A 15,066-nucleotide genomic window follows, 5' to 3' on the forward strand; every position below is an offset into this window, starting at 1 on the left:
TCCTGAACCATCCCTTAGTTATGCTGCTATAGGCCTAGACTGCCGGTAGACTTCCCATGATGGACCTCTCTCCTCTCTCCTCCTCTCCCTCTCCATCTGTATGCATTTTTATCCCATTACTGCATGTTACTAACTCGACATCTTCTCTCTCCCGTAGTTCTGTGCTTTCTCGTTTCTCTCCTCTCTCCTGTCGCTTTCAGCAGGTATTTCTGCCTCCAGAGCTGCAGAGTCTGGATCTGTGGTTGTGGGCCACCTGCTGCCCCCGTGTTCCTGCTTGGCAACTGCTACTACAGTTGTTATTGGCTCTGTTGCTATTATTGTCATTATTATTCCTATAGCTGTCATTCCTATTATTATTAATTTATTAATATTAATGTTACCAATACAGTGACATCATTACTATTTAAAAAATTCTAGGTGGTATTTGCATCGTGCAGTACAATAAACCTTGTCAGCGAGATTATGAACTTCAGTGTTTCCACTATGAGTTTCAATCATTGAGAAACGTAGGCTGCCAACTTAGTTTGTAGCACCATAGCAATCCCTGGCCTCATGTTACTTTACAAAAAAAGGATCCCAATGAGGTCTGCGCAAGTGAGGTATACAGATTTGAAATTTGTGATTAAGAGAGCACTGATATCGGATTGGTACTCGATATCGGCAGACACTCTGAGTTAGAGTATCCGAATCAAAAAGGGAGAGAAAAAGTTGGATTGGTGCATCCCAAATATATATGTTTATACACCTTTATCCCTGATGAGAGTGGAAACACTGGACCACAATATTGAATTTCATCCAAAAAGGCACAGATGCACCAGGAGGAAGCGTATGCACAAACTATGAAATGTTGTTCATTTCTTGTGGTTCAAGTGGCCAAAGTAACTATTTCCAGAGTAGTACATCTTCTAAAATAAAAAGTATGAAAGAACTATGGGAGAAAAATAGCTGGTGCAGAAAATTTCAGCCCATTTCCATAGGGATGAACTTTAATGTTGTGCAGCGTAATGTTGTATAACGGGGCACACGGCCAAATGAAATAGGTCAAACGATGCTGTGCTTTCAGGCCTCCAGAGTTTGATGGAGTTCTTTACATATTAGTATCTATTTCAGTGGAGAGTTTAATGAGATCCTTGGAGGGTGATGCAATCTAATAAAAACTTACCCACCGACTCAAACAGTTCACTTTCTGAATTTTGGAGATGAACACACACCAAGTGCATTTCAAGGTCAGGTATCTGTGAGTGAATGGGACACCAGTACAAGTTGAATGTTAGTTTTATCATGAAAATGAAAGTTCTTTTTAAATTTCATTCATGTATGCTGGTTATGTAAGTTTTATTAGTGAGCATTTATTTTAGAAAACATCAATGGGTGATGAACTAAATGTTACATATATAAGTCTTGGTGGTCATGTGGAAATGCAGAAATACAAATATCTTTATTTTTTGATCATATTTACAGTATATATTCTAATAATCTGCTTTAATTTCACCATTGTGAGCCTTATTTGGATACACAACAACCTCCATGAGCCTATGTATATTTTCATTGCAGCTTTGCTACTGAACTCTGCTGTTTTCAGCACTGCTATGTACCCAAAGTTGTTAATTGACTTTTTATCCGAAAAACAGATCATATCATATTCAGCCTGTCTCTTTCAATTTTTTATATATTACTCCCTAAGTGGTTCAGAATTCTTATTGTTGGCAGCCATGGCCTATGACAGGTATGTGTCTATATGTAAACCTCTGCAATATCCAAATATCATGAGAAAAACCACAGTGAGTATCTTCCTGGTTTTAGCGTGGCTTGTGCCTGCTTGTCAGATTTCAGTCCCAGCAATACTGAGTGCTAATATGAAACTCTGTAAATTAACTTTAAATGCAATTTTTTGTAACAATTCAATTTACAGTCTCCACTGTGTAAGTTCAAGAGCACTTTCTATATATGGTGTTGTTGCTCTGCTAAACATTGCGCTTCTCCCTGTGCTCTTCATAATTTTTACATACACCAGGATACTTATAATATCCTATCGAAGTTGTAGAGAAGTCAGGACAAAAGCTGCACAGACCTGTTTACCTCACCTGTTGGTTCTAATAAGCTTTTCCTTTTTATGTGCATATGATGTCATTATAGTTCGACTAGGATCAGATTTTCCAAAAACTGTACGTTTAATAATGACTTTACAAGCGGTTTTGTATCATCCTCTCTTCAATCCCATTATATATGGACTAAAAATGAAAGAAATCTCTAAACACCTGAAGAGGTTGTTCTGTCAAACCAAACTGATCTAATGTATTAAAAGTGATGTTACAATAATAGTGATGTTAGTGATGCTAATGTGCAGTCATTTCCATAATAATAATAATAATAATGCAGAGATGTGAATGCTCTGATCTTTGGAAGGTATTTAATGTAAAGATTTGTTTCCATGCTTTGAAAATCCTTTTCACTATTTCTCATAGAAATAATAACGAGTATCTTGAGTTTGAACTTTAGAATAGGGAACCTGTGTGGGTTAATAAATGTCAAACTACTATTTAATTTGTTATGAGCAAGACCTCACTTGGTTAGGAATGAGGAACATATTCTGAGTTAGAAAGACTTAATTTAGAGTTACTTGGACACATTAACACTAGTTTTGTGTTTTGTCATATAAGAATAGACCATATTTATTAAGTGTTATTAAGGGAGAATGACTATTCTTGTGGTACTTCCACCTTAGGCCATAATGAGCAAAGCATTTTAAGATCGTAATTCATGTACAACAACTTCCTTACTTACTATCAATAAGCGGTAATTAGGAGGTTATTGAGGGAAAACTTGTAGTTAATGGCCTAATAGTTGTGGAACATGGACATGCAGAATAAGGCATTAATAAGTGCTTCATAATGACTAATAAAGAGCCAACATGCTACTAACATGCATGCTAATAAGCAACTAGTTAACGGTGAATATGCGTACCTTAATTTAAAGTGTTACCTTTAAGTTCCAGTATATAGGATTTAGTGGCATCTAGCGGTGAAATTGCAGATTGCAATTTGTGAACACCGCTCGCCTCGGCGGCCTCCGTGGAGGGGACACGCTCCTTATGTGGATAAAAACAGCTTACTCTAAGGTAATGAAAACACAACGATTCTTATTTTCAGGTGATTTTACACTAATGAAAACGTACATAAATATTATATTCCATTTCTGCCAATAGCTCCTCCTGAATGTTACATACTGGACCTTTAACTACTATATATGGTGTGGTTGCTTTATCAGATCTTGCAATTCTCCCTATGCTCTTCATAATTTTTACGTACAAAAAGATACTTATTATATCCTATCATAGTTGTAGAGAAGTCAGGAAAAAAGCCGCAGAGACCTGTTCAACCCACCTGTTGGTTTTAATCAGTTTGTCCTGTTTGTGTGCATATGATAGAAGTATAGTTTGAGAGGAATCAAATTTATAAAAATCTGCACGCTTAATAATGATGTTACAAATAGTTTTGTATAATCCTTTCTTTAATCCACTCAAATGAAATACATTTCTAAACACCTTAGAAGGTTGTTCTGTCCAGTCAAAATAATCTGATGTATTGACACTGATTACTGATGTAAAGTCATTCCTTCGGAAATGATCATGCAGAGAATTCTTGAAATGTATTTAATGTACGCACGCTTTGCTGTGTCCACAACAAAGAGTCTTTACTGTCTAAAGAGACTCTTTACTGTTTGTTATGGAAACAGCAAAGAGCTTGAACAATGTAATGGCTAATCAATTTGCTGCAGTTATTAGTTATTCAAAAAATATCCTTTTATTATACATTATCAAATCTTCACAACTTTCATTCAGACTTTTTCTCTATTTTCTCTGTTTACAGGTAATGACATTTATATTAGTATAATTTGCTCTGGGTGTACTAATAAAATTAAATATTGAAATTCAGCAATATAAATTGTATTAATGCAGATGCTTTAAATCTTAACAACACATATCTGTTTCACAAATGTTTCATTCTCATTTTACTGCACTTCACGCAGCCAAAATGTGTGGGTAAAACTGCCTTTTTGAGAAACAATGATATTTGCTGTTCCCAGCTGTTCTTTGTCTTCCACTGCTGCACATGCAGACTCAGGAGAAAATCATTATTGTTCACTTTTTTTCACAAGCTGTGACTTCAGACCCTGTGTGCTTGGACTAAAAGAAAAAGAAAAATTGTGCATGAAGGTATACATGTGTGTGTGTGGCGGTCGGTGTTCTGGCATCTGCCTGTGGCCTTTTGACTGAAACTCACCAACTAGTCAGCTAGTCCTGCTACACAACAATACAGTTTGTATTTTCTGAATTGTCTGATGTATTAATTTAATATTGGGTACATTACCACCATGCATTCTAGCAACTGCTAATTCAAGACTTGCCGGCTCCCACTGGCAGAAATCATTCTCTAAGCTGATGTTGTACCCATAAATAATATATGTTTTTTTCCATTAATGGACAGATTAAACAAAGAAGTGTACACATTTATAATGAATGAGTATATGTATGTAAGAAGAAAATGTATGTATGTCTAGTTTACGGTGATGCCAGAGACTTCTGAGTGGATGAGGGGACGGCTGGTTCAGGAAAAATGATGTTCTGTATGCAGATGTAAATCACGCTCTCCTTGCCCCTTCCCCTCAGACCCAACCTCGAGCTTCTCAGCCAATCACATTGCGATAAATGAGCTGCCATCCGTTTCCACTATACTCTCTCACACACATGCATACATTCCTCTCTTACATGCATACATTTTCTTCTTACATATATATTATATAAAATATTAAATGTATACATTGCCTGCATGTGCATGAGAGCTCCCCTCAGGGTGGGTGGAAGACCTCAGGCGGACGGCCCAGGGGCAGGACAGGTGTGGGGCAGAAAACCTCAGGTGGAGGAACTGAGAGCAGGACAGAAGGGCCGGGTGATGACCAGATGCAAGGAGCAACCCAGGAGGTCGTTGATGAAGGCGAAACCCCTCCGAAGGCCGGCAGGGAGGATAGAAGGCCTCTGGAGGTCTGACGGGATGCCGGCGGCGAAGGCAGAACCCTTCTGGGGGCCGGCGGCGTGGCTGGAGCTCAAGATTGGGGTCTGGTGACAGGGCAGCAGGGCTGGAGGCAGTGATGCCAGGAAACCAGGAGGCTGCTGCTCAGGTGGATCAGGAGATTACTGCTGATCCTGAGGCCGCTGCAGCTCAGCAGGATCAGATGGCTGCAGCCCAACCAAAGCAGAAGATGGCTGCCATCTAGCAGTGGCAAGAGTGTGCTGCAGTGCAGGAGTGTGCCGCAGTTCAGGGGATTGCTGCAGCTCCGCAACGACAGGTGGTTGCAGCCCAACCGGAGCAGGAGATGGATGCTGCGATCAGGGGGACTGTGTGACTGCTGCAGCACAGACAGTTCAGGAGGAACTGGAATTTAATTACTTAAATACACTCAGGTGAGAGGAGATAATGAGACACAGGTGCAACTAATCAGGGCGGGGCAAACAATCAAAACTGGAGGGAAAAGCAAACAAAGACAGGAAGTGAAACAACAAACACAAAACCAAAAACCAACAACAACAAATGCCTCAGCCGTTTTAGCAAGTACCCTAAAATGATACCTTTACCTTCAAGCAACAAATCCCTCTAGCGGCCATAGTAATAATGACAGGAGCAAAGGAGGAAGTCAGATGATGATGATATTATGAAGCAACAAATGAAGCTGACTAGTTAACTCAGGTTCAGGAGCAGGGCCACGCCTCAACCACACCTCTAATCACCTGTCAAACCCACTGATATCTGGTCAACCCATCCTGTCCTGTTATGCTGATGACAGACCACGCTTTCTGCTTAATCGCAAGGTTGTATAAATCTAAAAAGTAAGACTAACACTATCTGTGATTACTCCAAATCAGGCAGACGGATGGAAAATGGCAATGAAGGGGCCTGGAGACTAGGGAATGTGGCTGGAGAGGAGGGACAGAGAAAGAGACTGTGACAACCAAGGCCTCATCTCAAGACCCACTCTCTCATCGAAACTGGGACAATGGCCACTCGATTCTGGTTTCACAAGCTCACGTTCAACTCAGCTCCATTTAAATTTGACTCTTTTGGGGGGCCGTAATTAATTGGGGTGTCTCCACTCCAGAGACCGATCCCACTGAGTATCCCCCTTCCGAGCCTCCTATACATCCATCCCAGACTGGCCTAAATGGACAACTTCCTCCCTCACGTTCATCCCCTTCCTCACATCCATTCTCAACATCCTATACTCCTCATTTCATTAAATCTTTAAAATCACAATGTTGTAGCTTGTTCGTTGCTAGGTTTGGGAACAGGGCCACCCCTCAACCACACCTCTAATCACCTTTCAAGCCCACTTATAGCCTAACTGGTCAACCCATCCTGTCCTGTTTTCTCAGTTTTCTTGACCCTCCCTCCCCCTCATCCATTTACCTCCCGTCCCCATGCCTCCCTCTGTTCATCCCTATTCACAGCCATCTACCCTCTTCCCCTCATATTCAATCCCATGCATACATCTCCTATCTCTCCTTTCCAGGTACTGTCTGGGGCCTGTAATTGGCTTGGGTGACTCCACTCCAGAGACAGACCCCACACGCACTAGGTCTCCTCCTCCCAGGTCTTCAACACATCCATTCCATCCATTATATATAACTGCTTATCCTTAGAGGGTTGCGGGGGCCCATCCCAGACCAGCCTAAATTGACAACTTCCTCCTTCGCGTTAATCCCCTTCCCCACAACCATTCATCCATCCTCAACATCCTATACTTTGTCATATCATTAAATCTTTACAATTACAATGTAGTGGTGTGGTCCTTGGCAGTGAAGTGAAGGTCGAATGAAGGACCCCTAACCTATAATCACGTTGTTATTGTTACCATGACAACAAAGGTCCCCTAACCATTACAAAGTATCAATTTAAACCCAAACCATGAACCTAACCAAGTTGTGTTCATGCCTAAACCTAACTTTAACCATAGCGGTGTAATGTCATAAAACATATTTTCCAGCAGTGAATTGTAGCAGTTTTGGAAGCCACAGCTAAATGATATCGCCCTACCAATAGGGGCATCAGGTCACAAAATGCTTCTATGTGGCTTTCTGGAGTGCATTAACCAACAACATATTTTGTTGTTTCATTTGGAGGACTAGTTATCAGCTGTAGTGGCAATTTCTGCGGAATAAAGAAACACTCAAGGCAACCACATGTCTTTCTGAAGGTTTACTTCAAGCGTCTGCAGATGGACTCACAGCAGCAAAACATACATCAGTATAATTTGCTCTGAATGAGTACAGAGGGAAAGGAGCATCAGCTATTTATCCAGTCTTCAGGGTCAGGCTCCTCAGCCCAGGGAGAAGAGTGTCCCTGAAGTCTGGACATAACAGTCACTAGGATGTTTTGTAGTTCCATCTCATCATTATGTACTGTTCTCATCACGCAGTCCAAACAATCATACACAGATCAAGTATTGACATCAAACAATTATGTATAGCATCTGTATATTATTATATCAAAGAGTCTGTTCTTGCCATTACAATTCCCCCTTTTTTGCATAAAAATCATTTTTAAAAATGCTAATCAAAATAATTAAGAACAAATGTTAAAAGTAGGAAAGGAAAAATCAAACAACCAGACAAGTGGGGAAAGCCTCAAGTGTCAGAGGAAGAAAAACCCCACATTATCATATGATGTGTGTAGTGGTATATTGACCCAAATGCAGATGATCAGGAAGTTTAATGGGGTGAAGTAGCCGGATGGCTACAGTGTTTATTGAGGGTGATGTGGTTGACAGGCAGGTACAGGTAGACTGGTAAGGTAAACAAACAGTCAAAAGTCAGATCGGTTACCGGCTGGTATTGGTGGAAGCAGGGAAGTGAGTCCAAGGTGGTAAATCAGTTCAAATAGGGAGCAGGCAAGTTACGAAATACAGGATCCAGCCAAGGTCCAAGGGAGACAAATAATCCAAAAAACAGAATTCACGGTAAAACTGTCGGGGAATTGGGCACTGGAACTAGATGCAACAAAAAATTAATCAAACGGCGACACACATAAAGGTCAGGAACACTCACAAGACAGGAACGAACACTCACAAGACAGGAACAAAAACTCAAGGCAGGAACAAAAACTCAAGGCAGGAACAAAAACTCAAGGCAGGAACAAAAACTCAAGGCAGGAATCACTCTGCAGGAACAACACCATGTGTAACAACAATGACCCAACACTGAACAAAGACAGAGACACGGACTAAATACCCTAGGGGAGGTGAAACAACGAGACACAGGTGCAAACAATCAAGGAAGGACTAACAATCAAAACTGGAGGGAAAACAAAGTAAAAACCACAAGATACACCAGGGAAGGAACACTACAAAATAAAACAGGAAGTAAGACGGTGTAGTCCCTCATTCGTCCAGGACGAATGTGTTTGGCCCCTTCCTGATTTCTTATTTTTTTGCATGTTTGTCACACTTAAATGTTTCAGATCATCAAACAAATTTAAATATTAGTCAAAGATAACACAAGTAAACACAAAATGCAGTTTTTAAATGAAGGTTGTTATTATTAAGGGAATGGCCCTGTGTGAAATAGTGATTGCCCCCTAAACCTAATAACTGGTTGGGCCACCCTTAGCAGCAACAACTGCAATCAAGCATTTGTGATAACTTGCAAAACAAGATGAAGACTTTGGAGTGGCCTAGTCAAAGTCCTGAACTGAATCCTATTGAGATGCTGTGGCATGACCTTAAAAAGGCAGTTCATGCTTGAAAACCCTCCAATGTGGCTGAATTACAACAATTCTGCAAAGATGAGCGGGCCAAAATTCCTCCACAGCGCTGTAAAAGACTCATTGCAAGTTATCGCAAATGCGATTTTGTTTTCCCTTAATAACAACCTTCATTTAAAAACTGCATTTTGTGTTTACTTGTATTATCTTTGACTAATGTATAAATTTGTTTGATGATCTGAAACATTTAAGTGTGACAAACATGCAAAAAAATAAGAAATCAGGAAGGGGGCAAACACTTTTTCACACCACTGTATGGCCAGGTGGTCTTTCTTGTGTGCATTATTCACAATCGCCCACCAGGGGAGGATGCCACTGATTCCTTTCTCCCCTGGTGACACTCTTGTAGTGGATCACCGTGCTCTGTGTGGTAAGTAATAGTGAGCATAGTGGGTGTGGAAATGAGTGATGGTGAGCAGAATGTTCACAGATGTTATCAGCTTAGGAAGGTAACAGGTGCCACACCATCCTGGTCTGAGGGACTGATAAACATGTTGTCCACATACCCACAAATGCTCTCTTAGGGATCCAAATCCATCCACCATAGGCATCAGGGTGATGGGATTGTCGCTTCCTGGGCGGTGTAAGCTGGTGGTGTCAGCCAGATTCAGCTGAGTCATGTATGGCTGAGGTCCCCTGCATTCGCTTTGGGCTCCCTTGTTCCACTCTGTGCTGCATGTTGTAGTGACAGTCTGTTTGCATGCTGAAGTCCCCAGGAAGTGGTCTCTAGATGTATAGCACCGTCTGGTGAACCCAACAATGGGATGGGATGGGATGTTGGATTGGTAAGCATGATGGGCCGATGAATCCCTTGCTGGGTTATTTGGCTCATGTTCCAAAACTTGCTGTGGAGCCATCGTGGTTGGTGATGCTGATGTTACATAGCTTGAGTGCAGCTCCCATGTCTTTCACTGTTCTGTCTTGCAGAGTAACCACCTGGGTGAATGCCACCATGACTCCTAGGGTTTCTGAGAGATTTAATGGGCTGAGTTTCACTGGGATGGAGTCCCCCACCCCATGGGGGAGCTGGCAGTAGTCAGTATAGTTGCACACCATGCATTGTCTTTCAGCTGAGCTGGGATGTTGGGGAAGATGGGGTCTCTGTAATTAATATTATAAAGAGTACGGTCTAGACCTGCTCTATAGGAAAAGTGCAATGAGATAACTTCTGTTATGAATTGGCGCTATATAAATAAAATTGAATTGAATTGAACTGAAGATCGATGCCACCTCCCTTTTGACCCTCCTTCTTCTAGGGTTAGTTGTGATTCAAATGTTTCCATTAGTGAGACTGATGGCAGGACGATGATGACAGCGAGCAGCACCCCGCCTCCGTGGCCTCTCAGTCCGTCACCCCTCCATTGCCATCTTTCCCTGGTCCCAAGTGTCATCTTGTCAGTTGTGTCACCTCTGTCTACCGCCTAATCAGTGTGCCCATGATGTTGGTTCGGGAGGGTAACAGTTCTAAGTGGTGCCAGTGGAATTTCTAGGTGTGCTCAGAGAAATTCCCCCCCAGGACCGCCACTTCCCTCCAATACCCCCTGAATGCACAAGGGGAGGAAGGCTCGGTTCACTCACTGATCTCGATCTGCACTTGTCTGGTGATTGGCAGCTGGCCCCGGCTCAGGTACTCATTTGCATTGGGTGGCGTGGATTCACATAGCTCTCTCCGCCACCTTTACAGCTGTTGGTGGTGAGCAATATCTGGTAGGGACCATTCCACCTGCGAGCCCGCCAGCTCTTTCGTCTGAAATCCTTCACCACAATCCAATCACCAGGCTCCAAGTTATGCAGTTTCCTCTCTGCAGTCCTTGGAATGGCTTCCTTCACCTGTTTGTGAACATCAGAAAGCACAGAGGATAAGTTTGCGCAATAGCGTAGCATCTCATTCTCACATTGGCTGGTGTCAGGAAGTTGTCTTTTCACTGGCCCAATACCAGTGTTTAATGGTCTGCCAAACAGGATTTAAAAAGGGCTGAGACCCCCCCTGCTTCTTATTCTGGACCTCATGTACATCAGAAAAATGGGCAGTGCTTTTGTCCAGGGCAACCCCAAATGAACACTTAGCAAGCTTGTTTTTCAGAGAACTGTTCTCCCTCTCCACGGCTCCTGCACTGGCTGGGTGATAAGCACAATGATGTTTTAGATCAATACCAAGATACTCTCCTACACTCTTCACTGCTGCGCTCATAAAAGGTGTACCATTATCACTGGAGATCTTATCTGGAATACCCCAGCGTGGGACGATATCTCGTATAAGACTCTTTGCTACTACTGCTGAATCCTGTTTGGCTGTTGGGGTGGCCTCTACCCATTTAGAGAACATGTCAACAATGACCAAACAATATTTGTTTCCCTCACTGGGTGTTAGCTCAATGAAATCCATCTGCTGATGTTCAAAGGGTTTCTCAGGAGGCACATGGGCCACCTGTAGGATTTGAATACTTCTCCCCACATTATTTGTTGCACAAACAATGCATTTGTGGGAAAATTTTTGAGAGAAGTTATTAAATCTCTTTGTGAACCAGTATCTGTTCACCGCCAGCATCATGCTTATCTCGCCCATGGGTCAACACAGCAAAATAATGGAACAGATACTTTGGTAAGCATGGTTTGCCACTTGGTCCACACCACACTTTGTCTGTGATAGTGCAGCCTGCCTTTTGCCACACTGCTTTTTCCTCTGCCGCTGCTCTTGTCTGCAGTTCCTGCAGATCAGCTGTAGGTGTCAGAGGTTTAGTTAACGCAACACATTGATTGGTCGGTGTTTGTTTGCCAGTAGCTTTTGCTGCCTTATCTGCTCTGGCATTCCCCTGTGAGATAGGATCAAGGTTGTTAGTGTGTGCTCCACATTTACAAACGGCAATCTGTTTAGGCAACAGCACAGCATCCAAGAGTTCAGCAACCAGTGTGTGTTATAGTCAGCCACTCTATCCTCCCCATACCTGTGTGTCTTTTGGTGCTTTCCTCTCCTAGTGTTTCTTGTGTGTCCCCGACTCGTCTTTAGATATGTGTATGTGTGTATGTCTCCTGGTCTGGCTCCATGGTTCCCCGCCTGCTGCTGATCACGGCACACTGGTCTTCTATTAATCCATCAGTCTCCATAGCTTCAATACCAGGCTCTCCCACTACACCAACACCAGATCGTCCCCGTACATTGAATGACCACTACGTCAAGGCTCCTCAGTCTTACTAAGTTAAGTACCTTTTGCTAGTGTGTTTTTTGCCTCGTGTTTTTGATCCTTTTTCTGCTCTGCCTAAAGGCTTGTCCTGTGCCGGTGATCACAGTTCCTGTCGATGCCTGGATTCCTGTCAGCCTGCCTGCCTGTCTCTCCAGCCACCTTCACCTTGCCTGTCTCCGACAGTTCCACTTTGCCTGTCTCCTACCACTCCACCACGGAGACAGACCCTCTACATCTTACCTGCTCTGTGAGCTTGGTTCCACTGGTCTTCACACACCACAACCAGCTCGACCCCACGGCCAGCCAGGTCTACACGGTACCACCTCCATCCTGCCTCACGGACCAGTCTGCCTGTCCAGACCCACGCGCGGTGTCCGGACTGGAGATTTTGCACATGGAATAATCACTCCTGCTTTCAAAAGAGAATCAAATACTGGTTTAATACTGTCAACAGCTTCCTTCTTCAAAGGATATTGACTCTGACACGGCCTGTATGAAGATTTTGGTGTGATTACTACAGGTTCAGCATCTTTGATTAATCCTACATCATAGTTGTTTTGTGCCCACAAGCAGGATGGTGTCTGATTTAAGCCAGGAATATCCGAGACGTCTTTCACAAAAATGTTTTTGTCATGACTTATTTCATCATCTGATGTTACCAAACTGGCCTTTAAAAACTCTGAACCTGGAATGAGCTCAATGCTTCCTACCCCTGTTGCTATAGCTGAAAATCTTTTCCGGACTACCTGAAGTTGGTTGTGAAAATCCACACCTTAGTCTGATGTCTTTACCCAACCAGCAGCTTCCTCACAACGTCTGGTCCAAGGGCCCAAGCATTCCCATGTATCCTGCTTTGCTTTGACCAGGGGGACATGAGGATATGTGTTAGGGACTTGAAACAAAGCTTTACAAAGTGTATCATTGAAAGCTACTGAGACTGCATTTTTTAATCATTCCAGTACAACCAGGTCAGCTTTAGTGTGTTTCTCTCTTTGTCTTGTCTGACCCATGTGTCCTCGAAATGTTTATCAACCCCAAGATGTATATGTGATGTGCAGTGTAACTCTTGTGTTTCCTTGTCTATTCGTGTATAGTTGTCTGGAAAGAGAGCTTTGACCTCGGTGAGTGTTATTTACAGAGCCAGCAGTAACATCAGCTCCCTGCTACTGTGTTTCACATACTGTGATGCAGTGTCAGAAATTCTGGCTACAACGATGCCTTCGGGAGTGGAAATCAGGATAATTCCTAATCTTATCATCATATCTCTTCCGATAATATTGATCAGGCATCATTTAGATAACAAGAATGAATGTTTAAAGTGTTTCTCAATTTCTTCACTGCATGACAATGGGGTGGTATACCTTTCCACCAGGGGTGTTCCTGAAACTCCTACTGTCCTCACAAATCTGCTGCTCACTTTTGGAAGGACTGCAAACTCTGACTCTCTGATGACAGAATCAGTCGCACCGAAATCCACAAGACAAACAATATATTTTCCAGCAACATTGATTGTGTGTTCAGGCATGCGTTTGTATGCATCATGTGTATATTCGGTGTATATCTCTGCTGGGGCTTTGTCATCAGTGGCTTGTGTGTGCTCAAGGTAAGAGATAGCCTCACTCATCAGTGTCTGTGTGTGTGGCTGTGTCTCATGCAGGCAGTTGTCTGTGTGTCATGTGTTCACATGTCCACTGTGTTGCCATTAAGGCAAAATGTTAAGGACTTTTATTTTGATACGATGTAGACCTGGAGTTCGGGGTTAGAGGTTATTTCCTGTATGGAAGAAAGGAAGCTGACAGTATGTGTGCACATGTAATCCATCTGTTGTTAGCACTAGAAGCAATGTTGTAAGTACAAAATTCATTATGTTAATAAGTTAATGTTACAATACTGTTTGAAAAGAAAAGAACAAACATAGTTATAGTGTTTATTTACATGTAGATACAGGTATATTTCATTAGACAAGATTTGTTAAAAAATTCAAACTTTTTTCCTTTGTTACAGTTTTCACTCTGTCATGTAAGATGATGTTGAAAGCCACAGTAAACAGCAAGAAATCGCTCACTACGACTTTTCGTCATTTTTGCATCAGAGTTAGCTGGCTGTATAGCTACAGTTGCTACACTGCAGTGAGGACAGCACATCCACACTTTTGTGTCAGTGTGGGTGCTCTTACGTAACTGATGTGAAGAATGCTCTGTTGTCTCCAGTTCAGTGTCCAAGCCAGCCCCTTCCCGACCTGGTGTCGACACCCCGTCTAGTCAGTTGATGAAACGGTCACATAAATGTACTTCCTAGGGGGTGATTGTGTTATTACCCCCCATAGCTTCATGCTTTTTCAGTCCACTGTGTGTATTATGGATCTCTGTGAGCCTGGCCAAATACTCTACTACAGTCTCACCATCTTTTTGTTTGCAGGCTGTTATCTTTTCCAAATCCATTCTCAGGGGAAAGAGAGTGTTTATTTTGTCACAGAGGTCAGTGATGGCCTGCTTATATGGTGTTATCAGCATGGTCCCACTCTGTCTGTTTCAGCCTTATATCCGCTATAGGAAACCCTCCCACCACTCTCGGCCAGGTTGTCCCCATCTGAGTTCCTAACAGGCTCTGCAGCTCGATGGTGGTGGGTCTGAACTGTTGGCAGAAGGCCAGTAACTGTGTGGCAAATGCCTCCCCCCATCCCGAACATAGGGGAGAAATTGTGCAGCTTCTTTCTATGTCAGTGGTCTGAAAATCAGTTGTGAGGTCCCATCTCCTGCTGCCACCTCCATCATCGGTGCAATCACTTTTAAGGAGGTGCAGGAGTTTGATCTGGGCCGGAAATCTTTGTTACTTCGAGTGCAATGAGGGCTGGAAAGGCGATTGGGGGTGATTGGGCCACCCCAATGTAATTTGTAGGCCTCTTTGTGTGTTAGAGATGTGGGAATGAATGATCCTTGTCCTCCCGTTGCCTCATCTGGGTATATTGAGTCCACAGTTGGTGGCTGAGGCTGTGCCTCTGCTGGTGCTGCTGCTGTAGCTGCTGCTGTAGCTGCTGCTGCTCGTTGTTGAGGCTGACTTCCTCTGACAGG

At 42.9% G+C, this 15,066-nt stretch overlaps 1 protein-coding gene across 1 annotated transcript; it reads left to right on the forward strand.

The window, feature by feature from the left end:
- Positions 1-363: 363 nt before the first annotated feature.
- Positions 364-5,521, forward strand: LOC122885159 (olfactory receptor 6K3-like). The gene has a single exon (XM_044215884.1). It carries the CDS (start codon positions 1,368-1,370, stop codon positions 2,292-2,294), a length of 927 nt encoding a protein of 308 aa, XP_044071819.1. The 5' UTR covers positions 364-1,367; the 3' UTR covers positions 2,295-5,521.
- The last annotated feature ends 9,545 nt before the right edge of the window (positions 5,522-15,066 follow it).

Source organism: Siniperca chuatsi, linkage group LG12 (genome assembly GCF_020085105.1).
Source record: "Siniperca chuatsi isolate FFG_IHB_CAS linkage group LG12, ASM2008510v1, whole genome shotgun sequence".
Classification (NCBI taxonomy): Eukaryota; Metazoa; Chordata; class Actinopteri; order Centrarchiformes; family Sinipercidae; genus Siniperca; species Siniperca chuatsi.

Excerpts from the sequence above, each read along its gene's own strand:
- LOC122885159 (XM_044215884.1), top strand. The coding sequence starts at position 1,368 with ATGGGTGATGAACTAAATGTTACATATATAAGTCTTGGTGGTCATGTG.